Source organism: Carcharodon carcharias, chromosome 28 (assembly GCF_017639515.1).
Source record: "Carcharodon carcharias isolate sCarCar2 chromosome 28, sCarCar2.pri, whole genome shotgun sequence".
Classification (NCBI taxonomy): domain Eukaryota; kingdom Metazoa; phylum Chordata; class Chondrichthyes; order Lamniformes; family Lamnidae; genus Carcharodon; species Carcharodon carcharias.
The window spans coordinates 24,831,990-24,858,264 of record NC_054494.1 but is presented as its reverse complement, the minus strand read 5'-3'; the positions used below and the strand labels follow the sequence as shown (position 1 = coordinate 24,858,264).

The 26,275-nt window shown below is 38.1% G+C and overlaps 1 protein-coding gene across 15 annotated transcripts in view; it reads left to right on the top strand.

The window, feature by feature from the left end:
- dlg5a (discs, large homolog 5a (Drosophila)) overlaps positions 1-21,788 on the top strand; it is a 180,973-nt gene extending 159,185 nt beyond the window's left edge. For all 15 annotated transcript variants that reach the window (XM_041176353.1, XM_041176352.1, XM_041176337.1 and 12 more), the window contains 9 exons: positions 312-495; positions 5,588-5,736; positions 6,263-6,433; positions 8,328-8,524; positions 8,910-9,053; positions 10,841-10,968; positions 15,279-15,388; positions 16,923-17,035; positions 19,806-21,788. In XM_041176353.1, the coding sequence (XP_041032287.1) occupies positions 312-495; positions 5,588-5,736; positions 6,263-6,433; positions 8,328-8,524; positions 8,910-9,053; positions 10,841-10,968; positions 15,279-15,388; positions 16,923-17,035; positions 19,806-19,909 (1,300 nt within the window). In that variant the 3' untranslated portion in view covers positions 19,910-21,788. The remainder of the gene's footprint in view (positions 1-311; positions 496-5,587; positions 5,737-6,262; positions 6,434-8,327; positions 8,525-8,909; positions 9,054-10,840; positions 10,969-15,278; positions 15,389-16,922; positions 17,036-19,805) is intronic.
- Positions 21,789-26,275: the final 4,487 nt, after the last annotated feature.

The window sequence follows — 26,275 nt, the reverse complement described above, 5'->3', positions numbered from 1 at the left end:
AGCAACCATTGCCTTGTAACAGAGGGCAAGAAAGAAAATTTACAAGGAAAGAAGAAAAGCATTTATGTAGGATTAACCTTGGTGTGATGCTGCTACTGGTTTTCAGGGCAACAGTCTTTAAAAAACTTAAGAAACCTACAATGATTTGGTAATAAATGTAAAGTAAAAAATAAATAATGGACAAAAGGATTTTCAAAAACCATCATGTCCTGATTCATCCATTTCTTGATAAGCCAGTTGTATGTGTATCAACATTCACCTACAGATGACTATGTTCCTTAATTTTCTTCTCCGTATTTTTAATTCAACAGAAAGTCAATTGATTCAACCAATCAAATTCCTGAGCCAAGATTTCTTTTCCTAAAGAAAACTCAGATGGAATTAGGGATCCAAATTTGTGGTGGAAATTTGTTCGGAGTATTTGTGGCAAAGGTGGAAGATGACAGTCCAGCAAACAGCCCTGATGGGCTGGTACCTGGGGATAAGTTACTGGAGGTAAGAAGATAGAAAGATTTGCAGCATTACTCAGTACCAACATTTCGCTCAGAAGCCCTGTGATTTTCAGAATATTGATAATGCCCATAATTCTTCAAACATTAAAAGTTGCATTTAAATCTCCCACATGAATCACATAAGCAGTTTAAAAAAAATCAGCAAATCGTAGGCTATTTCACCAGCATATGGGAAAGATGAAATTAAAGCCAAAAATGATGTTATCTTCAGACATGCAACTTCCAGTCACCTCAGGGTGCAGAGGCTAATTTCTACCCAGCTGATGTCAGCTAACTCTACACAGAGTAAAAATGGAACCTTATAGGCTTTTTGGGTTATTTACACATTCAGTAAGTCGATGGAGTAATTGTGAGAACACTGCACACAAACTTCTAGCATAACAGTTTACATTAGTTCAGTAACTGTGTGACAATTGCCCTTTGCCTTTCACATTCTGGGTTCCTTTTGTAAGTGGTCACATTTAAATGCTGTACATTTGTGGTGTTTCTAGCCTTGAAGTGAGGTGATCTCACTAAGCTATAGATTATCTCTTCTCATCGGGGTTATTGTTAACCCACAGTGTGTCAAATTGTATTTATAAATGTTATGCACTCAGGCACCATTTTGTCTCCTGAATAGCATAGCATACTTTTAAACAAAAGTATACATTTTCCCCAAAATTTGACAAATTACTTTGAACCTTTTCAGTGCTCTTATTCATTCACATAATCTGCAATGTTATATAACTGTTCTGTTGAAGAACTGATTCTGGCTTGCTTCGCAGGACAATGCACTTGCCTCCTTACCTTGCAAACACTTGTTGTATGATAAGTAAGTTACCTGAGATTTCAGGACCAGGTATCAAAAAGTGGCTAACACAGTGGATTTACTTTGTTTACCATAATTTTGGCTGTGCTGGCATGAAGAAATCTGGTGCAAAGCTCAGTTACTTTCCTTGCAAGACAAGAAAAATTTGTGGAACTGGTTATCTCAGATTGCATCTAGGGCAGTTTACAGACTGATGTATCAGTACCTCCAAAATAGATTATCTGGTTGTTTATTACATTGATTCCAGAAACTTTTGTAGCTTACAAACAATTCAGTCTATCAGTTTAGCACTAAATAGAATCTTATTGCTTAGTTTGCTGATAAATATGTATACTAGAAATATGAATGATTGTCCAGAAATTTGGCTGTCGCCCTTGAAATTTGGGTTAGCTGGGAGATCTGCATCCCATTCAGGCCAGAAGAGATGATAAAACAACGTCCTATCAACATCCTGGGCCTTACCATTAACCAGAAACTGAACTGTATCAGCTATATAAATACTGTGGCTACAAGAGCAAGTCAGAGGCTGGGAATTCTGCAGAGAGTAACTCACCTCCTGATTCCCCAAAGCCTGTCCACCATCTACAAGCCACAAGTCAGGAGTGTGACGGAATATTCTCCACTTGCCTGCATAAGTGCAGCTCCAACAACACTCAAGAAGCTTGACACCACCCAGGACTAAGCGGTCAGCTTGATTGGCACCCTATCCACAGCTTCAGCATCCAGTCCCCTCCACCATCGATGCACAGTAGCAGCAGTGTGTACCATCTATAAGATACACTGCAGCAACTTTAAGGCTCCTCCGACAGCACTTTCCAAACCCAGCTCTACCACCAAGAAGCACAAGGATATTTGTGCGTGGGAACACTACCACGTGCAAGTTCCCCTCCAAGCCACATACCATCCTGACTTGGAGCTATATCGCTATTCCTTTACTGTTGCTGGGTCAAAATCCTGGAACTCCCTTCCTAATAGTACTGTGGGCATATCTACACCACATGAACTGCAGCAAATCAAGAAGGCAGCTCACAACCACCACCTCAAGGACACTTAGAAAGGGGCAATAAAAATGCTGGTCTAGCCAGTGACGCCCACGTCCTGTGAAAGAATAAAAAAAAAGAAAAAATTAATATTTAACTAGTTGTTTGTGCCCAGAGGAGTAATATAACTAATGAAATCAAGTAACAAATTCAATCTCTCACTCATTCCAAGTGATTTGTTTAACAGCACTATCTCTTGAGACATAATTTGAAGTCTATTTTCCAAGAGAATATAATTGGTTTGTATCTTTGTTATTTGTTCAACTGTCTGAATACAAATAGAACTTGCTGTCATGGCAATAAGGAGTCAGTTTGTGACACTTTCCCGTGAAGAAGTTAACATCTGATGAGTCATCTTGCGGTCTGTTCTGGAATGTCCCTTTATTTCTTCATGCACTTTATTTTGGATTCCCTGCATATTCCTTGCTCTGGTTTCCTTCCTTTAGGAGCAAGACTTTAAGTAAACACATCACTGAGTAGAGATTAGTAAATTGCTTAGCAAAGTTCATCCTCCTCTGCTGCAGGATATCACCCACTGCAACATTTTTGAAACTTACTGTGTGTAGTTTTCAACTCTTGGGCTTACCTGGAGTGGACACTTACTGTGCAGTAAACTTTCTATGATTCTATTCTAAGCAGGAGGCTCCTGCATTGGACATCTGCAAGGCAGGCACCTGGCACAGTTAATGTGCTTTTACTAAAAAAGTCATTGTCTTGACTGCTTGAGACAACTACTGCAACGCTATTGTCCTCCAAGCTGGCATGGAGCTCCAGGTCATCAGAATGCTCCATTAGTTTTTATACTTCCGAATATTCCCTATTTGTAAGTGGAGACTGAATGAATGAGAAAGATAATAAGATTTGCAACCGTCGATATTCTTTCACTTTTTAAAAAAAAGTTTAACCTCCACTAGCAAAACTCCCTCAGGATTGTCTTGTTTCTTTCGCTGACCGGATCCAACTTGGATGTGATTATTGTTTACTGTTGTGCTTCAGTCTTTTTACTTGGGGTTTCCCTGCTGCCTCTTTCTGATTAAGTGTTAATTGCACATCAGCGAGGCTTTATTGTCTTGCAGATTGGGGAAGATTACCTGAGTTCCCAAGCAACAACTCCTCAAAGGAATATTGTCTCAAATGGAATGACAGCAATTCCCGTAAAGGTTGCAACAGTATAGCTGCGACATTTGTCAATATAACATAAGTCACTGCATTCCCAATGTAACTCTGTTTAAGTACAAAACTTCTGAAGTAACAAACTTTGCAGACCATCATAGCACATCCTGTCCCTGCATCCACCAAAAAAGATGAAGGGCTTCTCAAGATGCTGAATGAAAATAAATAGATACTTGAATTTTTAAGTATGAACACTTAATTTATGCATTAAAATCCGGTGCCGGTGTCATCCTTCCATCTGTGTAGGGTGATGGACATGCAGCAAATGAAATCAGTTGGGAAATGGGGTAGCTTCATATGCTGCACTTTGTCTAATGGCTGAAGAGACCAATCCATGAGGCGCAAGTTCTACCATAAGTGAAGTGGCTAACAGGTGTCATTATGGGTTGTTGTTTTTGGTGTTGACACTTGTTGCTCTGCTAGATACCTAATTGTCATGATGGTACACACCAGCCCAAAAACGATGCTGCCATTTTCCAGGTGTAAGAATCAATGTTTAGGGGCTTGATGTCATGCTTACAAGCTTCCTTGAAGTGGAGCTTTTGGCATCCTACTGACTCCCACTCTGGCTACCTTGCGAATCAGAAAATCCTTAAGTATGTGACTGTCTTCCATCCTGTGAACAAGCCTGAGCCAGCGAAGTTGCCTCTGCATGTTGAGTGTCAAGATACTTGGGTGTGATACCTTTGAGAGGACTGCCACATTTGTGATTTTGTCCTTCCATGAGATACCCAGAATGTGCTGCAACTTTCATGCATTAAAATATCTTATACTTAATCAAGCAAATACAGTACAGTCCACAGGAGGGCAGTAGGACCTCATGCTCCCTAAAATAAAAAAAAAATCAACTGCGTAGCTATGTTCCTGACTACTGATCGGACAACTATTTCATTCACTTTGCACTCAGACATTAGACCTGTCTCTGTATGCGCCTAGTAGGGTAGCCAGATGGTTCTTTGATACTACAGTGTGCCAGCACTTTAGAATGATTAATTTTCACATTGCTGGCTTTCACACATTTAAAGCTTTCCGTATTAGTGATTTATTATCATCTTTGATAATTAATTTCTGAACAAAGTCATAATTTCATTTTGCATTAAATATTTTATTTTTATCAGTTCTGTGATTATTTAACTGGATGAAAAATTTGTAAAGTTATGGAGATGGCATTGCTCAATATTAGTGCATTATAAGCTTTTATAGCACTATTCATACCTTCCTTTTGTTTATGTTTGTCATTGTTTATAGTGAGATCAACATAAAGGCCTTAGAGAAGGTATGACAAATATATTGATTTCGGTCACTGCAGTAATTGTGGCAATGTCCTGTGAAAGAATAGTTGGCCTCTGTTTACCATATAGCTTGAAAAAATCTGATTTCCAAAGTTTTTGCTGAGAAAAAAATCACATTTGCCGAAGTCTTACTATGCACCAATTTACAAATTGCTGTTGTAGTTTTCCTAACCCATTGTCTTCCTGTCCCAGCTGTACAGTTTTACATGTGTTTAAAATCATGTCAGTACTGGAAATAATTTCAAATTCTGTGCAGCCAAGAGAATTACTCACCAATTTCTTTTGGTATTTTTCAGTAGCAATGAATAGTGCATTGAAACTGGATGGGAACAATATTCCTGCAGCATAAGTTTCCCTTTGTTTGGGGTTTAACTCGTTATCTGATAAACATTATACCAGAGAATTGGAAATTGCAGTGAAACAAAAGTTGGACTTTTTGCTGAAAATCCTCATCAAAGTATACTTACTGTGACTGTTTAGACAATTTGGAGCAGGAACAGCATTAATATAGGCCTTCAAGCTGATTGGCAGTCCACACTCCCTACCATACTGCATTAGCAAGGGAACAGTATGCAACCCAGGGAAACAAAAGAGATGGAGAGGGAAGAAAAACTTCAACTTCAGAGAAGTTTCAAGAACCATGAAAGTATTATGCACCATTTTTAGTAATACACAGGAAATTTTATTATAACCCTATTTGCTGGATTGTAGATGAAGTGTATGTTAATTCTTGATTATAATTTTGTTACATTTTCATTACAGTACAATGGCACTGATATGCGGAATGTGACAGCTGAACAGGCCTATGTCGAAATGCTAAAACCTGCAGAGGCAATCTCTGTGAAGGCTCAGTACAGAATAGAGGAATTCAACAAGGTCAGAGGTGAAGCCGGAGATGGATTCTATATCAGGTATCATTTGAGATCATCAACTGAAAGTTTCTTATAATCATCACATGGAAAAAATTAGCACTTCATGGTCAAATTCAGTAGGATACAGGGGCAAGCAAAAATGATAACTGAATACATATAAATGATTAGGGCTGAGCAACAGTAATTCTGTGATAAGACTGTCAAATAGCACCCAGAAATAGTAGTCATTAAGTCACAGTTTTATTTCTTTAGTGTTAGTTCTTTACAAATGCAATAATTTTACACAGGCAACAGTGTTAATTTCAGTTTTTTTATGTTGAAAATTTGTGTATTTTTCTGATACTTAACATCATACAAATGTACGCTCACGTGTCATTGGTGGTGTTTTACTTGGCTCTAATTTTATCTTCAGCTGTCTTATGTCTTCAGTTTTTTACTTTGTTTTGAAAATTTGATGCTCATTTTTAATTTTTACTCATCAAGCTAAGCACTAGTGTGTTTGAGTAACACAGATTGGCAGCAATCGTTTGAGTTGCACGGAACTTCCCTCTGCTTGTTCTTCCAGAGCACTTTATGATCGAGTTGCAGAAATGGAACATGATTTGAGTTTTAAGAAGGATGATATTCTTTACGTTGATGACACTCTGCCGCAAGGAAATTTTGGTTACTGGATGGCCTGGCAATTGGATGAAAATGCTCAGAAGTTGGAAAGAGGGCAAATCCCCAGCAAATACATGTAAGCATATCAGGGAATGAGAGGGAGTGTGAATAAATAAGTTTAAAATAAAACACTGCACTCAGAAGATGAGAAATTCTCCATATTTTGCTTTTTTTTTTATATAAATATCAGTGGCAACACTTTTGCTTCCATGTCGAAAGGTTCAAGTGTTCCTTCAGGAGTCATCTTATAGCCTAGACTGACAATTAGGCAGAGTGCTGCACTGTTGGAATTGCTGTATTTTAAATGAGAAATTAAACCAAGGTTCTGTCTGTTCATTTGTAGGAGCTCCCATTGCAGTTTTTTTAAAAACATTCCTCTCTCAATCAGCACATCAAAAAATGGAAAGTGTGAACATTTGTCTCATTGCTGTTGTGACATTGTAGTAAATAAAGCTTTAGCTACAGTACATTGAATTCCTCATGTTTTCAGGTCTGTTGCTTTGAGTCACCCAACAAAAAAAGTTTCCTAACTGAGTAGAATGGATCCTATGGCCCAGTCAGTTTCAATTTGTATCATTTTCTGCATTGTACTTTTCTGTATGAATTTGTTACTTGACAAGTAGGTAAAAGATTGAAACCTGAATTTCTAAACAGAGTTCTCATCATCTTGTAGAATGACAAAAATACACATGTTGTCTGGACTTTAAAATTCCTGTTGAAAGAGATGATTTGGCATTATTTGCATTGTTGGTTTTGAACAAAGTTCATTTATGGCTTGAGTTACATGGCCCGTCTGCATGGTGATTTCTGCTAATTCAGAAAGCTTGCCGGGATATGGTGGGAAGCCTGTGTCTTTTCTACTGATTGAATTGCAGAAAGATGAATTGTTTGGTCTGTGGGCATGCTGTACCAAATGTTTCCCACTTGCCATTTTCAGTTTAGCATCAGGCACAATATTATATGACACAAAATTACACATAGACCCTGAGGTTTAGTAGGACACAGGAATGAACATATAGCAACACCAACCTACAACGTCATGGTGACTTTTCATGTGCACATCCTAAACACCCAGAGGTAAAACTCCAGTGGAATATTGTGATGAATGGCTTATGATGGAAATTTTGCATTGCCTACAGAAAGTGGCACCAATAGGGAGGTGACTGCTTCCTTCTGGCAAAGAGTACAGATTACTTTATCACCATATCCAGAATTTAAAGATGAGTAAGGTTATAGCAAGGGTCTTGCTCTCCAGTGATTCTTCAGAGTGAAAGACAGTGCCAGGGATTATCTCACTATTGTTAAAGGCTTCAGTAATGATGACCTGTAATACCAGAATTTTTCAGAATTGCTGTTATTTTGCGTTTGTTCACTTAGGATTTTTACTCCTTTGTTCATTATTGATTTTAAGGTTATGATCTTTAATATGATTCTAGTGATAATAGACTGTCACTTTTTTGTGCATTCTACAAAATTAAGTAGAAACTTACGTCATTTTGTAGCGCATGCATACCTCTGAATCAGTAGGTCTTGTGTTCAAACTGTAATCCAGGACTTGAGCACATCCTCTAGGCTGACAGTTCATTTCAGTAATTACTTAATGTTGCAATGTCAAAGGCACCACCTCTCAGATAAGATGTTAAAATGAGGCCCTGTTTGTCAGCACAGCTGGACAAGAGAGATTTTGTGGCCCTTTTTTTTAAAAAAGGAGTTGACAAGTTTTGTAGTACCCTGACCTACTCTTACCCTCATTGACAGGATGACAATAGATTAACTATCCATTTGTCTCATTGTGATTTGTGACACCTTATTGTGCTCAAATCGGCTGCTTCATTTGCCTATACGGGAGCAGAGATTATATGTCAGAAAGAACTCTTAGGTTGTGTGCCACTGCGGACTCACTTCCTTGCTATTTAGAGTCCTCGTTTTATTTTTTAACCGTGGCATACTGATAAATTGTTTTCTGGCAGGATGGATCAGGAATTTTGCAGAAGACATAGTATGTCAGAGGTCAAGGATGAAAATGGCTCGGTGAAGACTCTGTCAGCAGCGGCCCGAAGATCATTCTTTCGACGAAAGCAAAAACATAAAAGGAATAATTCAAAAGATGGAAAAGAGGTGTTGGCCCTTGATGCCATAAGCACTGATTCTATTCCTTTGTTGGAAGGTATTGGTTTTGTTAAATTTTTATCAAGAGATGATTCTACTCAAACAACCAACCCTAGGCTTTAACTGTGGTTAATGCGAAAAGAAGATTGGGAAAGCCTAACTTCTGAGGAAATGTTGGTTGCCATGCTACCCTAATGTATTAAATGGAGAGCACTGAGGTGAATTTTAAAGCTGTAAGATTATTACATTATTTGCCACGGGATTCTGGTCAAGTTACTGTTCATAATAGATCTTGCTTCAATCTTAAGAAGTCTTTTTACTTTGTTCTTGTACTAGGACCACCAGTCTGCTTCATTTACTAAATACAGCTCTGATTTGTCAGTTATCGCTGCTATTTTAGATGTTTTAAAACTGTGCATATTGGAATTTATTTTCACTGCTAGATTGCGGAAGTTTGGCTTATCAAAGAGTGCAGAAGATAGAATGCATCTCGCCGAGGCCCGTGCTTATCCTGGGACCATTAGTGGATGCTGTGAAGGACATGTTGGTTAAAGATTCCTCTGGAAAGTTCTGCAGATGTCCACTAGGTAAGTGTAAATCAACAGATTTGATTTAATTTTCAAATATGTTCTTGTGGTTCTTTGGTTTATTTTGGAGATTTATCTGAATATCGGCGATTCTTTATAATTACTCCGTGTTTCTCCTTGTAGGAGAAAATTAAGAATCATCTGCAATTAAGTACCTCATCTGCCATTAAAATGTTTCTGTTTGTAGTTCTTAATCATACTTCAAAAAATGGTGGCATTACTTCATTGAAAATGTGCTCTTTTCTGCAACAATTGGAGGGGGAAAAAACTGTTGAGGTACAGTGACATTACCAGAGGTTGAAATAAAAACGAAATGTCGGAAATGCTCAGCAAGTCTTGCTGCATCTATGAGGAGAGAAACAGAGTTAACGTTTCATGATGTATCCTTGCATCAGAAACCAGAGGTTGAGCCTCTTTCAATGAGTTTATCTTGTCAACGTGGTTCAGCCCATTTTTTTAAAAACTCTGAAGAATCCCGTTAAGGACCTTCATTATAGTTCATTATTTACTTTAGTGAAGAATACATGTGAGACATTACAGTATTCATATAACTGGAGGCTTTACTGTACAGGTAAAGCTCATAGTTAGGCTAGTCAGGTAGAAATATTGTCACAAAGGAGTTATATAGAGAATGAGTGGACACTTGGGATTTATTGCAAGACGTTAGTCTAATTAAAAGGAGACTCGGGATGTTTTCATAAACAGTAAGGGTGTAGATGAAATGCTATCCTCTAACCACGAGGTTAGAATATACACTTGGATTTATTCTTTTTTTAATCAGTTACTGTTCATAATAGATCTTACTCCAATTTTAAGTGGTCTTTTTACTTTGTTCTTGTACTCGGACCACCAATCTGCAAATGAAAGTGGTGTGATGGTGAACCACTTCTTGAACCACTGCAGTCTATGTGATGAATGTATTGCCACACTGCTGTTAGTTGGGTGGGGCGCCCCAGGGTTTGACCCAAGGATGTATTTCCAAGTCAAGATGGTGTGAGATTTGAAGGAGAACTTTGAGTTGGTGGTGTTCCCATACTGACTTTCTAGTCGGTAGAAGTCGCAGGTTTGGAAGGTGCTGTTGAAGAAGCTTTGGCAAATTGCTACAGTTTTCTACTAGCATTTAAATCATTTCAAAGTGTGTTTTTCTTTAAATCGACTGATTTGTCCGCTGTTTGCAAAAGTCTTGAACATATAATTTGACTGCAATTTCATTTACCACATGAAATCAGGAGTCAGTCTGCAGTTTGAAGTACATATTAACTTAGACTAAAAACAGGAAATGCACAGGAGGTTCTGGCATTTGAAAAATAAAGTTATGTTAGTATTTCAGTGATAATCTTTCATGAGAACTAACTGGTACTATAGTACAGTGGTTATGCTGTTGACTATTAACCCCAAAGTTGAGAGTTAAAATTCCAAAATGACACGTTGCTCTGGGAATTTGTGGGCTGCCACAAGCTTAGAAAAAAGATATTGCTTGACTTTTTGCACACTTGTTTCTTTATTTCAACTTTTCAACATTCAGTTTTATTTATTACCCTGGCAGTTGCTTGAATTGGAGTATTCTTTTGAAGGAATAACAACATTTTTTACACCTGAATTTTTCTTGTTAGCTTTGCTGTCCCATTAGAGGTAGCATTCAGAGGTTAGTGAAGCTTCATTGTTCGTTGAAGACTAGATTACGTTTTATGATGAGCAGTTTGTTATTAGATAGTCAGATAAAATGAAATCTGTTTGAAGACAGAGCTGCTCCACATGCTAATTTGTGTTTCCATTTTTCTGTTCAGAGGTTATGAAGGCTTCCCAGCAGGCCATTGAACGAGGAGTGGCAGACTATCTCTTCATTGATTACAAGAGGAGGAGTGGCCATTTTGATGTCACAACTGTTGCCTCCATTAAAGAAATAACCGAGAAGGTGTTCTCTCCCCTCTCTATTAATTTCTACGATTTAGTTTGATCATTTATACTTCACGTTGGCGTCACAATGTATATTATCAGTTCAACATCAGTTATAGCATTTCAAAAGTTGTAAATGCCATGGCAATCTAGATTGATTCTAATCCCAATAGCAAGATTAAATGTGTTTGAATCATGGATTATGATGAAGACATTAGTACTCCTGCACCCATGCCCTTAAGAGACTAAAAGCCCTCTGTTTACTTAGGTGCATAGGAAACTGAGGTAAAGTATGCCTTGAGATATTCACGAGCACAAAGGTTGATGTATTAGCACATTATTTGTATTGTTCTTTACTCATAGCATTTTACACAATTACGCCAGTGTCTTTGGAAGTTATGATAATGGACTCCTGAATGTCTATCAGTATTTGCAAGGTGTCCCCAGGAGTGTAACAATACTTGCAGGCAAGTCTCCATACGGAAGAGGTTGAAAACACTGTCCTGGCAGAACATGAGCCAGTGATAAAGCTTAGCCACTTGTTAGGAGTGTGCATAAGTGTTGTTATAAATGGAAGGCAGATTGTTCCTAAAAACATGGCATATCAAGGTATGATGTGTAGCGTTGAATCACATTGCTGCATCAGAATTATGATCCAAAGGATGTTAGTTGTAGGCTCTATAAACCCTTTCCATTTAGTGAAATCTCCTTTTTCATCAACTTTATTTTACCAAACCTCATGTTAACTTTGGTTTCCCCTTTCTCTTCCAACTTTGATCTTCAATATTCTGAGCAATTCCTGTTCAAGATAAAAGTGCAACTTGGCAAATAGTTGGCTAGGAGGGGAACACATCTTTTTCAGCTATGTCTTCAACAATTGTCATCACTCACAGTTTTTTAATGCTATTCCACCGAAGATTTAGCAAAGAAGAACTATAATGACAGCATCAATTCATACATAGGAGGCATACCTAGCACAAAGGAAGATGTTTGTGGTTGTTGGAAGTTAATGATCTCAGCTCCAGTACATCACTGCATGAGTTCCTCAGGGTAGTGTCCTCTGCCCAATCAACTTCAGCTGTTTCATCAATGACCTTCCTTCCAACATAAGATCAGAAGTAGGGATGTTCACTGATTGTACAATATTCAGCATCATTTGTGACTCCTCAGATACTGAAGCAGTCCATGTCCAAATGCAGCAAGACCTGGACAATATCCAGGCTTGGGCTGACAAGTGGCAAGTAATATTCACGCCGCAAAACTGCCATTCCCATCTCCAACAAGCAAGAATCTAACCACCGCCACTTGATGTTCAATGGCATTACCATCACCGAATCCCCCATAATCAACATCCTGGGGGTTACCATTGACTAGAAACTGAACTGGACTAGCCATATGAATACTGTGGCCATAAGAGCAGGTCAGAGGCTAGGATTCCTGTGACGAGTAACTCACCACCTGACTCCCCAAACCCTGTCCACCATCTACAAGGCACAAGTCAGGAGTGTGTTCGAATACTCCCCACTTGCTTGGATGAGTGCAGCTCCCACAACACTCAAGAAGCTTGACACCATCCAGGACAAAGCAGCCGGCTTGATTGGCACCACATCCACAAATATTCACTCCCTCCACCACCGATGCACAGTAGCAGCAGTGTGTACCATCTACAAGATGCATTGCAGGAATTCACCATGGCTCCTTCAACAGCAGCTTCCAAACCCACAACCACTACTATCTAGAAGGACAAGGACAGCCGATAGATGGGATTACCACCAACTGGAAGCTCCCCACCAAGTCACTCACCATCCTGACTTGGAAGTATATCTCCGTTCCTTCACTATCACTGGGTCAAAATCCTGGAACTCTCTTCCTAATAGCACTGTTCCTACACCACAAGGACTGCAGTGGTTCAAGGAGGCAGCTCACCATCACCTTCTCATGGGCATCTAGGAATGGGCAATAAATACTGGCCCAGCCAGCGAAGCCCTCACCCCATGAATGAATAAAGAAACCCAGATCCTCTTTTCCAGATGTTTATTTGCTTATGTACCAAGTTTGAAGAAAGCTTTGTATTTGAGTTTTTGGTTCAGGTATTTCTCAAGCCCCGAAATTTTATTGTCCTTGGCCTAAAGCAATAAGCACATGAAAAAAAATGCATATGTTATGAGCAAAAGTTTAGAGAAACCCCCAAATTGATGTGACAATGCAATGTATAGCTGCACTTGGGAAGCCCTGTCTCTTTATATCAAGTCAATATACTGTTTGACCCCAGTTCCTACACCTAGTGCAGTTTTGAATTATCGGGCAACCACCACCTTTCCGTGTGCTACAGAATTAAATCAGTCTGCTATCAAATAGGAATGGGGGAGTAAAGCAAACTTTTTAATGTTATTTTATTTCTTTAAATGAAATCTTCTCTGATAAGATTGGGAATGAGGTCTTTGAAAGCACAGAAGATTTGACTGCTAGTTGATAACTCTCATAATGCTTTGGACCTAACATTCCACTGTGCAGAAAGCTCACACACAATAGTTATATGTTAGATAGGGAACGCTTGTCTTGCAAGACCATTAAAATGTGTACAAGCGAAAATATGATGGCTCCTTGTAGTGAAGTTGTGATGTGGCTGCTGCATATATTATTTGGTCTGCAGTATCACTTCTTTGTGATCAGATCATTGTTCCTCAACTTTTCACTATAACATGTTCGACTGTAAAAAGAACAATTCAGAGCCATCTCTATGTCTTAGTGCTTTAATAAGTTTGATCTACGCTCCAAACTCTGCATTGTCCTGTGTTCAACATCTGTGACCAAGCTTTTCCAAAATTTAAGAACAATGAAATTGCAGCTATGTTTTAAATTGCTTCAAGATATGAAAAAAAGTAAGCATGTGCATTTATGTAGCACCTTTCACATCCTCAGGATGTCCCAAAGCACTTCATTATAGGTAAATGTGGCACGCAGCATAGTCCTGCGAACGGCAGTGGTTATTGACCAGATAATCTACTTTAGTGATAAAAGCAAAATACTGCAGTTGCTGAAACATACTGCAGAAATCCAAAACAAACACAAAAATTGCTGGAAAAATTCAGGTCTGAGCATCTGTGGAGAGAAAGACAGTTTCGAGTCCATAGGACTCTTCTTCAGAACTAAGGAGAAGTAAAAATGTGGTGAAATATATACAGTTTAAGGGAGGTGGGACAGGTGAAGCTGGATAGAAGGCCAGTGATAGGTGGAGGCAAAGGAGAGATTACAAAAGATGTCATAAACAAAAGGTCAAAGGGGTGTTGATGGTGGTGATACTGGCTAAAGGAGGTACTAATAATGACATTAAGAGTAGAAAGCAGAATGAGCAAGTGACAGATGGCCCTAGTTGGGGGAGGGGACAGTGTGGGAAAAAGGATCAAAATAGGCTAAAAGGTGGGGATAAAACAACGAATGGAAATAAATTTTTAAAATAATAAAAATAGGTGGGGAAAAATATATATATATAAAAATAATAAAATAAATATTTGAAATAAGAAGATCAAAAAGGGATGAGATGGAGGAGAGAGTTCATTATCTGAAGTTGTTGAACTCAATGTTAAGTCTGGAAGGCTGTAAAGTGCCTAATCGAAGATGAGGTGCTATTCCTCCAGTTTGTGTTAAGCTTCACTGGGGCATTGCAGCAGGCCAAGGACGGACATGTGGGCAATAGAGCAGGGTGGTGTGTTTAAATAGCAAGCGACAGGAAGGTCTGGGTCATGCTTGCAAGTCTACGTTTGGCCTCTCCAATATAGAGGAGACCACATTGAGAGCAGCGAATGCAGTGGACCAAATTGAGGGAAGTGCAAGTGAAGCACTGCTTCACTTGAAAGGAGTGTTTGGGCCCTTGGATGGTGAGGAGGGGGGAAGTAAAGGGGCAGATGTAGCACCTTCTGCGATTGCAGGGGAAGGTGCTGTGGGAGGGGGTTGAGGTGTTGGGGGTGACCAACAGTAGAAGTATCTACTTTAGTGGTGTCAGTTGAGGCGTAAATGTTGGTCAGGTCACCAGCAGAACACCCCTGCTCTTTTTTAAGAAATGCCTTGGAATTCTTTGCATCTAGCTCAAAGGACAGATGGGACCTCAGTTTAACAAATGAATTGAAAGATGAAAGTGTAGCACTCCCTCAGTATTGCACTGAAATGTCAACCTAGATTGTGTGTTCAGGTCTGTAGAGTGAGGTTTCAACCTGTGACTTTCTGACTGAGCCAAGGCTGACACTTACGCAGATAGTAGTTCTACTTATAAAATATGAGTGTCTACCATTATGTTTGGTTTCCTTAATTTGTTTTTGACTTTATTCATAGGACTGCCACTGCTTGCTTGATATCGCACCACATGCCATTGAGCGTCTACACCGAATTCACATCTATCCAATTGTCATATTCATACGGTACAAAAACTTGAAGCAAATCAAGTGAGTAGAGTAAATTATTTAAAGCATAATGAATAGGTAGCTTTTCTTTGTAGATCACTAATAAGACTGTAGAATAAACAGAGCTGCACTTTAAAGAGTCTCAGTAATTGGTTGCTGTTGAAGAAAGTCCTCCCCCATGCCCTAAGAGGTCAATGGCGACCATAGACTTCCATTGGTTTGGTCCATGGTTATGCTTGGTTGTGATTTGCCATTGCCTTCTGCAGTTAGGCTGACCAGGAAACGGTCCCATTCTTTACCACCAGCCATCAGGCTATTGGAAGGAGTTACAGGCTGATAACCAAACTGTTTGGCCAGGTTATGCATACACCTTCCATATCCATCAAGCCCTAAAGCGGGACTTGAACCCAGAGCCTCTGGCCCACAAGTAGAGACACTACCACTGCACTCCAAGACCTCTTCATTGAAGAAAGTACAAGTTTAAAAACAAACAGAATCAGCAAAAAGCATTGTTCAGATCCAAATTGAGATGTTTGTGTCCATTTCTGAAGTTGAGTAACGTGCATTCTTCTTGATGTACAAAGCATGTCAATTCCTGTTTGTTTTGGTTTGTTCTTAAGGGTCAGTGCAGACTTGTGGCGATAGTGTAATGTAACAGTGGTGATTGACAGTGAATTACAAGGCAGTAAATTTTGAATTTGTCAATAGCAAAATGTTGTGTATCTTAAAATATATTAATGATGAAACTAATAAAAATGCATAGAATGGTAGGTCCTGAGGTTATATTTTCCCACACTATAAGCACCCTATCTCAACCATGTGATCTAGGAGTCAAACTTCTCCTTCTAAGAAGATAAATGGAGATTGTAGGGTCAACCAGCTATGTTATGTTCACTTGCATTTATTAAGCAGTTAAACTTTGGGGGCAGAGATTACTGATCTGCCCTCTCAACTAAGATAGGGTTGTTGGAATTCTTAGAAAAGGGGAGGGGGGAAAATAGAGAATCACTTAAGTTGATAATTTAATGGGATCCAAAGGCAATATTCCAATACCAGCATTACACAAGTTTATGTCTTAGACATGGTCAAGCCATGAAGTAAGTGGCTAATTTCCTTCTGACAAAGAAGTTGAATCAGCTTCAGTATTTTCTAGTTTCTGCATAATTTACTTTTCTTTTAAATAGTGCAGTGCTGTTTTATGCCTAAATTTTTGTTTGTAGAGTAAACAGTGCAAAATTGGACAACAGCAGGTCAGGCAGCATTAATTCAGAAGAAAGGTCATTGACTGCAATAGTAACTCAGTTTCTCCCTCCACAAATGTTGCCTGACCTGCTGAGTATTTCCAATGTTTTCTGTTTATATTACAGTATATTGTGCTGTTCATTATTGTTTTCTGTAAGTAAAGTATACCACAGAAAATTACAAAGGTATGTCAAATTAATATTGATGTATTTTATACAAGACACTGATAATTTAAATATTGATTGATTGTAAGAACACGTGTATGTTCTAGTCCTTTTTAAGAATTCAATTACATTGGTTTCATTAAACTGTAATGGTTGCATTGCATTTACAGAGAGCAAAAGGACCCGATCTTTCTGCGGGATAAAGGTACGCAAAAAAAACATTCCAAGGAACAGTTTGAGGCTGCTCAGAAAATTGAACAGGAGTACACTAAGTTTTTCACAGGTAAGGATCTGCTGTGTTAGACTGCAACTGTTAAGGTAGACTTATAACTCGCATTCTAACCTTTACATTGAAGGGGAGGTGTTTATCTAAATGTAAGACTACTGGTTTGTTAACTTTTATCTGGCAATCATAAGCACTAATGTACCTAATCAGGTATTCATTCAAGGAGACTTCATGTCAGTATGGTGTTTGACAAAGCTCAAAAACTTGTTGGGACACATATAAACCTCATTTAATTCCATGCATGTTGAAGTCTTCTGTATGACATTAAAATTCAATAATACCAAAATATTTTGCAATGAAGAATTCAATACCAGTTAATGCCCCAAATTCAAGGACTCCCAAGTGGAGATTAGTTATTGCATAGTTTGAAACTGTGACCTGACCCCTATTTACTAAATAGCCAACAACACTTGATCTCAATTCTGCCTACTGATTATTTCATTCATTTGAACAATTTGAATCCTTTCTAGCATTCAGTTAAAATGCTTTATACTTGACAAGATCTAATATTCAGGTTCATCCTTAATCTGTAACTAAAGATGAATAGAAATCCATATTAGATCATTATCACAGGGCGAACCATTGTTCAAGGAAAGATTAAATAAAATGGAGTTACAGGTTTCACTAGAAATAATTGGTGTGCAAGAATGGTTCAGATTATTTAGACTTTAAAATCTCCATTAATCTTGTTTTTGTATGCTAACATTATTGAAATAAGGACATTTGTTTTTTCCAGTACAGTGAGGTTATGTAGTTTCTATAAACGAAATGGGAAAAAGCTAAGTGAAATATCCTGTCCTCCTCACATGAAGAATTATTGGAAAATGTAAGGCCCTCGTTGATTAGTTTCATGCTGCATTTTAGTATGAAACTTTATTTAAGCAACAACTCAACACAGATCCATGCACCAGCTTAATTTTTGCATGTGGCATAGTCCAATGCAAGGGTTGAACTTGGTTCTAAAACATTAAATGTTGTTGTTTCATTTCTCCTTTTTCTGCTGCTGTTCCAGGAGCACTTTTGATTTGCTGACTGCTTTATCTGTGCACTAACAGTGTGATAACACTAGATGGCAGTGCCCAATGCCACTCTGCTGTGCATTCCCAACTACATTAAACAGCTTTAGAATATGTATTTTGAATCTAAAATTGCCTTTGAGATTGCAGGTATCAGATGTTTAATCAATAATGGTTCATATTGATTTCAGTGGTTAGAAATGAAAGCAGGCAAAGGGCACAGTAGTAATTCAAGGATGCATAGCCTTAAGTTGTTTAATAGTTTTTCTGCACAGATATGTAATGTGGTAATGTTGAAAGTAATTTCACACTGAACAGACTTGATGTGATTTACTATGCCAAACTATGATAAGCCGTTCAATATCATGAGGAGGAAGTAGAGAATTAGATCTGTTCTCAAGCACAATGTCTTGATACTACAACATTACACTGCTTAACTATACTTCCACTTTCTGGTCTTCAAAGTTTTCAGATGTAACAATGAGCATTCATTACAATATGTTTGCTCCATATGAAAATGTTTGTTTTAATGGATTTAATCTATTTTTGCAAGAAGAGAAAAAGGCCTATGAAAGTTCTGTAAATATGCTGTCAGTAATACAAGCTCTATATTTTCAATATTGTGAAGATCTTGTAGTTAAATGCCCTTGATTTTCTGACACATCTGCTGAACTAAAATGATACACACAGGGCTACCCCATGGGATGCTTGGAATTGTAGACAGATTAAAAAGAAAAACAGATCAGCATAAGAATTATGTGGAGTAAATTCATATTCTTTGCACTTGTGTAAGTTTTTATTTTTTGCCTTTCGCTTCTTCTGGGAAAAGAATTGATGCTAAACTGCAGGATATATGATAAGCCTTAAGATATGACTAATATTCTATAAGTAGGGTAATTTAATAGCTGGTGCTACACGTGAGGTATTTAAAATATTGCTTGATTCTTCATCACGTGTTCTCTTTACATAATTCATTAAGTAGTTGAAATATTTAAAGTCAGACTTCCTTATGGCACAGTGATTGATCTGTATCCTGAGGCACTAAACCATTTAGACTGGGATAGCCCATGTTGAATCCCTGGTCTTTTATCAGCTAACTCATTCCAGTTGGGGCACTACAATTGGCCTTGGCTATCTTGGGCTAGTGAGGGGGAATTCTGCGTCTTTTGCTGTCCATCGATACCTGCTGGAAAGTGTCTCTGTGAAGTTCCGGATGAAGGCAGAATCAGGCTCAGCAGTTGGGCCTCAGGTTGTAAAATTGACTGAATATACTAACTGATTCCTGCATGGCAAAAGGGCCAAACGGGTAAGACACCTTCCAAGCTGCACCAGATGAATCATTGCCTTCAGAAGGAGAGGGCAAAAATAGGAGGACATTGGAGCTTAAAAAAAGTTAGATAATTATTTTGCTTTTAAATACAGTTAGTATTGATGTATCTATTGTGATAGCTTTGTAAAATGTTATGTTTTCCTTACATCATTTAGTTTCTATTGTCATATTCCTTTGAAATATAAATAATGAATGGGGAAGATCTCAAATTGTGTTTAAATATGTGTTGCAGGAAAGTTGAGTGAAAGGCAGGATTATACTAACCCAGCAGAAAGTAAAGATTTTGAAATAGTTTTGTGCTTGTGATCACCTCTAGAAATTCTAACCTTGTATCATTGCTTTGTACTTTTTTAGATCAAAGAAAACCCTACAAGACGGACAGTCTCTTTCTAACTATTAATCATCCTCTATCTTTTTACAGGTATTGTCCAGGGAGGCAGCCTGCCCTACATTTGCACCCAGATCATGACAATTGTTGATCAAGAACAAAACAAAGTCCTGTGGATTCCAGCTGGAACTCTCTAGGACCCCACTTGGGCAGCTCAAACTGACAAATGCACCTGTAAAGGTTCTGAAGCTGATGATTTCTGTATTGAGTACACATTAAAACAGTCTGCAGACTGCAGATTAGACGGAATGGGCAGTATGCTGAAGAGATTTATAGTGAACCGAAAAAAATCTCAGCCTGATGGTGTTGGACAAACGCTGTTAAATAGGCTACTACACATTGTCCTGGCATCTACTGTACTCCTGCAATGTTAAAAAATACCCTTCAAATTGGATATATTCAGGACTAATTTTAAAATATATATATATTTTATTCCACCTTCTCTTCCCCCTTCCTCCTAAAATAGAAGTTGGAAAAAGTGATGCTGCAACTAAAACTTAGAAACACACGTTTACAAGTAATATTTCCTGAGTATTTGTTTTAAATGTTTACTTGAATGTTTATATCCTATTTCTTTTTCTTTGTTTTTTGGATAAAGCAACTCTTCTGAATGGGGTGAAGTTTGTGCACGTGTACGGACTTGTTTACCTGGTTACATGATAGTGCCCTGTGATTCTACTGGCAGGTTAAACCTAATAAAATTGGTGTAGAGTGATCATGTAGTTGGGAAAAGGTATTGTGATTGGTACTGTTTGGAGTGAATTCTGATTTTTTGTGCACTCCTGTAAAGGGCAGACCACTGCATTTTTGTTTTCTTTTTGTCTGTCGAAGATATATTTTTCTGCATGGATCTTGATATTTAAACAACATAATGTATCTGATCATATTGTATAAACTAATACATTAATTGTTGGGCCTAATGATATGTAGCAAGGGGTAATGAGCTATTAGCTAGGCCTGGCATGCTGATATGACACTTTCTAAAAGCTGTAAATATTGAAGAAACTCGTCTTGGTGCAATTTTGCAGTATATGTTGAGCAGTTTTTTTTTAAAGAAAAGTAAAATTCAGAGTGTGTAGCGAGTCAGATAGATTTATTTAACTTTGAAAAATGATTTCCCTTGCTTGGAGGTTTGTCTAAGTAAATGTAGTAATGAGGCACAGTAAATAATTGTAGTGTTGCCACTGTTTGGAAATTGGTCATTGAATCTGCAATGCAATGCTTATGTTATGTTTTTCTCCTCCTACCACCAAACCCTGCCCCTCCCCTCCCCCCACCCCACACCCCCATATATTGTGCCAAATTGTCAACATTTATGTCCTCTGTTTTCACGTTGCACTTGTGAATCCTGTGTGCCTAACACGGGATTGCTTTTGGTCCTCCAGTTTGTGTCATGTTTTTGAAGTAGTCCTCTACTGTACCTACACACTTCAATGCAACTGAATCATTAAAGAAACACAATTTCCTTACATTTCACTAATTGCCTGGTGCATGATAGCCTTTCATACATTCAACGAAATTGCTTATTTTTGCATTCTATGATGAAAAGGGATGTTTTCTTGCATACTGTTTCAAAGAGCAAAAAATTGTTCTAAGTTTTAACAATTCGATTTTTAAAAATTGTAGTTAAATTAGAATTAAGGTCGAAAGTAGCATTTGGTCAGGTCATTCATTTGATTTCACATTCTGCAGACATGTAGAACAATTTGGTTATTTCTGTAATAGCTTGAACTAGCAGTGAGGAAGCTTCCCTTTTACATTCAAAGTATCCGGTCATACTGTTGGAATTTTTGTTTTGGCTCAATATGAAAATCCAAACCCACTGATCTGTTGACTTGCTCCCTACACACCTACTGCCAGTGTAAGTTGTTGCAGGGCACAGTCAAAGTGTGACAGAGATGGTACAGAGCAAACAGGTACTGATGTTTTTTTCCTCTGTGCTGAAAGAAGAATGTTACTTTGTATCAAATGTAAAGCAATTGATTAGTACAAGAATAAAGGTCAATTTCTGATATTCAACATGTGTGTTTTTCAACTATCCATTGTGTTTGAAATGGACTGGCTAGGATCTAGGTAAGCAGTTTGACTCATTCATAAGGCAGTAGGCTTCGAACAAGAACAGGCTCGCAATACATTTTTGCTTTGGGCTTGATGTTCTGAAGAGCGAGAAAAGAGTTATCTTGATTCAGCAATGTGCTTTTCTTTCTTTAATTTGCTCATGCATCCATATATTTATTTTTTTAAATTATTCATTCATGGGATGTGGGCGCTGCCAGCTGGGCCAGCATTTATTGCCCATCCCTAATTGCCCTTGAGAAGGTGGTGGCAACAGGAGAAAGATATTCAACCCCTTGAGCCTGTTCCACCATTTAGTTAGTTAGATCATGGGTCATTTGTATTAGCTCCATCTACCCACCTTGGCTCTCTAACTCTCAGTACTCCCACCTAACAAAAATATTATCAATCTTAGTTTTGAAATTGTTAATTGAGTTGATCTGCAGCATTTTGGGAATGCAAAAGAGAAGCTGTCTAGGTGACTGCAACACAATTCCATAGTTAGTTGGTTTTATAACTATAATAGCAGTAATAAAATCTTGTTTCACTCTGCTAGGAATCAAAGGGCAATGTAGGACTGCATAGAGCTTTTAAAGGATTCCACTAGATAGATTCAAGTGAACTTGCAGGATGCGGCACAGCTTTTAAATGGCAGCTTCTCATCCAACAGACCATGCTCAGTGGCCCATATGTCGTTAACACTAAAGTTTGTAACTGTCAAAATGGATGCAGCTGCAATCCTGGGAAGAATGAAGATTTTCAGATCACATCGGCTTCACATTCCAAAAGCATTCACCTGAGGATGCTGATAGAAATGAAAGATAAGCCAAGTGAGTCTTTTGCTTATATATTTAAAGCTTCTTAGAGCCAGGGATTATTCCCATGGAGGTTAACATAATTCAAAATGGGCAGTAAATCAGAACTAGAAATTATCAGCCATTAGTTTGACCAGATTATAATAAATTCCCTGAAGGGATCGTTAAAAATAATGTTTCTTTTAATTCATTCTAAGAATGTAGATGACTATAGAAAGACTAGTATTTATTTTCTATCCCTAGTTGCTCTGAGAAGGTGGGGAGGGGATGCCTTCTTTGTGGAAGTCTGATACAATTGAATGGCTTGCTTAGCCACTTCGGAGGGCAGTTACAAATCAACTGCTCTGGTGTGAGACTGGAGTCACATATAGAAGAGGTGAGGTAAAGATGGCACGATTCCTTTGCTAAAGGACATTAGCGAACCAGTTGGATTTTTAGCTTCTTGTACAGAGGAGAGCTTGTTAGAGACTCTGTAGTATCTGGAAGAGACGGTCACCTATCACCAATTAGGTTGAAATTTTTGAAAAGGTTACTAGGCTGGTGGATGAAGCAGCTGGGTCAAACTCGTATACTTGGATTTTCTAAAAGTTTTTTTGACAAGATGCCACATAAAATGTTACGGGATAGAAAGACAAACTCTAGGGTAGATAAAACTTTTTGTTGTATTCTTGTAGACAGAGGGCTTTTATTAATGTTAGTACTTTGGGTGGAGATCAGTTACACGTTGAGTCACATACATCTGTTTTGGGATGCAAGCTCAAGATCTGTATTAATGATCTGGATAGAGGTGTTTTGGGAACTAGATGCAAGCTTACAAATTATACAAAGGTTTTCTGCTACTGTTAGAACCTTGGATGAGATAAAGGACTATGGTCATAACTAGATACATTTGGAGGTGGCTCATGTCTGGTACATCTCATTTAATGTAGGTTTTATGCATGTGGATCGTGCTAAATACACGGGCATATGTGTAACTGTGTAGAGTTTTGAATGAAAGCAGAAAAGAAACCTAGGTGTTACAGTTCATTAGTCTACAAAAGTTCATGATCAATGCTGTTGGACTGTAGCAAAAACAAGTAGATTAGGACATACTTTTAGGTTGGCCTAATATAAAGCCTGGTACAAGAACTTGGTTAGGTTTCATTTCAAATTTAAAAATTGCATTTATGTAGCACTTTTCATTACCATTGGAGGATATCCCAAAGCACTTAACTAATTAAACACTTTTTAAAATGTCGTCACTGTGGTAATGTAGGAAATATGACAGCTAAATTGCTTGTAACAATGTTCCACAAACAATAATGTAATGACAGGATAACCTGTTTTTTTTCGTATGTTGGTTAAGGGATAAATATTGCCCAGATCAGCACCATGAGTTCCCCTCCAAGCTAATGCAATGGGATATTTTCTTGAGGGGCTGGACAGTTTAACATCTCATCTAAAAGACAGCACCTCCAACATTGCAACACTGCTTCAATTCCATACTGGAGTGTCAACCTATATTTTGTTTTCAAGTTACTGGACTGGGATTTGAACCCACAACCAGCTGACCCAAATACAAAAGTGACACCTAGAATGCTGGGCTTAGTTGTTAACTTGCGGCAAGAGCTGACTGCTTTCGGTTCAGGCCTCGCTGGCAATCCTTGAACATCACGTGGGTAGCCCATTGCAGCTGACTGGTTGTAGAAAGGCAAGTATCTGTTCAGCTCCCACACTTAGCCAGCCAGTAGTTGGGGCACAGATAGTGATTCTGGGGATTGCAGCTTCGCATGGGCCAGCAGCAAGTTGTTTTTTTTAATGGACATCTCTCAATTAAAGAATTAAATCAGCAAAATTCCAAATTGTTTGTGAAGGAGAAATAAGGATATAAAGATTGGGTCATTTTGACTGTGGCTTTTTTATACATTGTCCCTTACTTCTAATCCTGGATTGAGGTAATGGAACATTATTTTTTAACTTTAATACGTTCTCCTTTACTGAATAAACCTAAGATACACTCCAAAGTAACTCTGTTAAAAATAAGTGATGAATCATCTGTGTCCACACACACTGGGGTAGTTATAATCATGTTACTCCTTGAAAGGCAGTGTCTGACTCCCTTTCCATGGCAAATAATAGACCCAAAGATGGATATATGCATGGATAAACTACATTCAAAGAATGAAAATGACTATATGAAAGGTAGGTCTTTAATGACACCAAGGGTAAATTGTAAGACTTAAGACAGTACATATATTCATACTCAATGTAAACATTGGAAAGTTTAGCTAGTTGAATATAAACATAACATATGGCTGATTGATCCTCGTTATCACAGACAGATTGAACGTAATAAAAAAATGACGCCTGTTGTGACTTCCTGGTAGTGGGCAAAATGCAGCCCAAATCATCATGAACATCACACCATGAAGTCTTGAAAACCAAACAGGTAAGCCAACAGCGATAAGAAGCATCAAATCTTCACCTTATACTTGTTAATACTGATCTAGCTTTTTTCTACTCTGTTGATGGACCATCTTTCAGTAAGTGCCAGTTTGCTGTCAACATGAGAAAAGGCTTTAACCTCCACTGGTATCTCATTACATTCATATTAAGGTAGTTGAATTAAATATTCACCAAATTAGGAGGCAGGGAGATGAAAATGAAGAGGTCATAATTGATAAAAATATAAGAATGCTTTGGTTAGAATACCTCAAAAGGAAAGAGGTGGTCTTCATGGCAGATGTTAAATTCACTTTTGTTATGCAAAGCAGCAGTGTAGCAGAGGGAATAGTCTTAACAGGATAAAAGTGAGACGCTTATCAGTGTTTTATCCGCTTTTGCCAACTGTACCTCTGTCAGATCTCAATCTTGACTCTTGGCAACTTAAACCTACAATCTGTTTGATTTCGAGTCTTTCAAGAATAAATGAGTTTATATGCCTGTCTGACAAAAAAAGCTTTACTTGGATTCCCTTGACTATAATATTTAGCTTTCACAGTTAAGGAAAATAGTGATTCATTAAAGATGTAAAACACAAGCAGAGTAATTTTCTTAAATATCACAGACAAGTTAGCAGCTATTTGTGGAACATTAACCCTTCACAACACATTGCAGCCATACTAGAAGAATCTATAAACACCAAAGGTAACAAGCACATGGGAATATCACCCCTTCAAAGTCACAAACCACCTTGATTTGGAAATACATCACCATTCCTTCATAGTCGCTGGGTCAAAATCCTGAAATTCTCTACCGAATTGCACTGCAGGAGTACCTTCACCACATGGGATGACAGCAGTTCAGGAAAGAGGCTCACCACCATCTTCTCAAGGGCAATTAGGGACGGGCACTAAATTCCAGTTTTGCCAGTGAACCCACATCCCATGAATGAATATTAAAACAAAGTGATAATTTCCCTGTAAATGAATACAGCAAGAAATGTATGCCATCCTTCTCAAGTTGTTTTAATCTGCCTAGAGTGTGACACTTTGAATTGTTATAGACTTAAAACTTTACACCAGCATTACTCTTTGGCATTATTCACATTCTAAATAATGGTGCCACTCTGATTGTTTCATCTACCATCCAGTAATTCTTTGTGTCCCCCTCTCTAGCTTAAAAATTGTTGTGATTGCATTGCTTAACAGCATG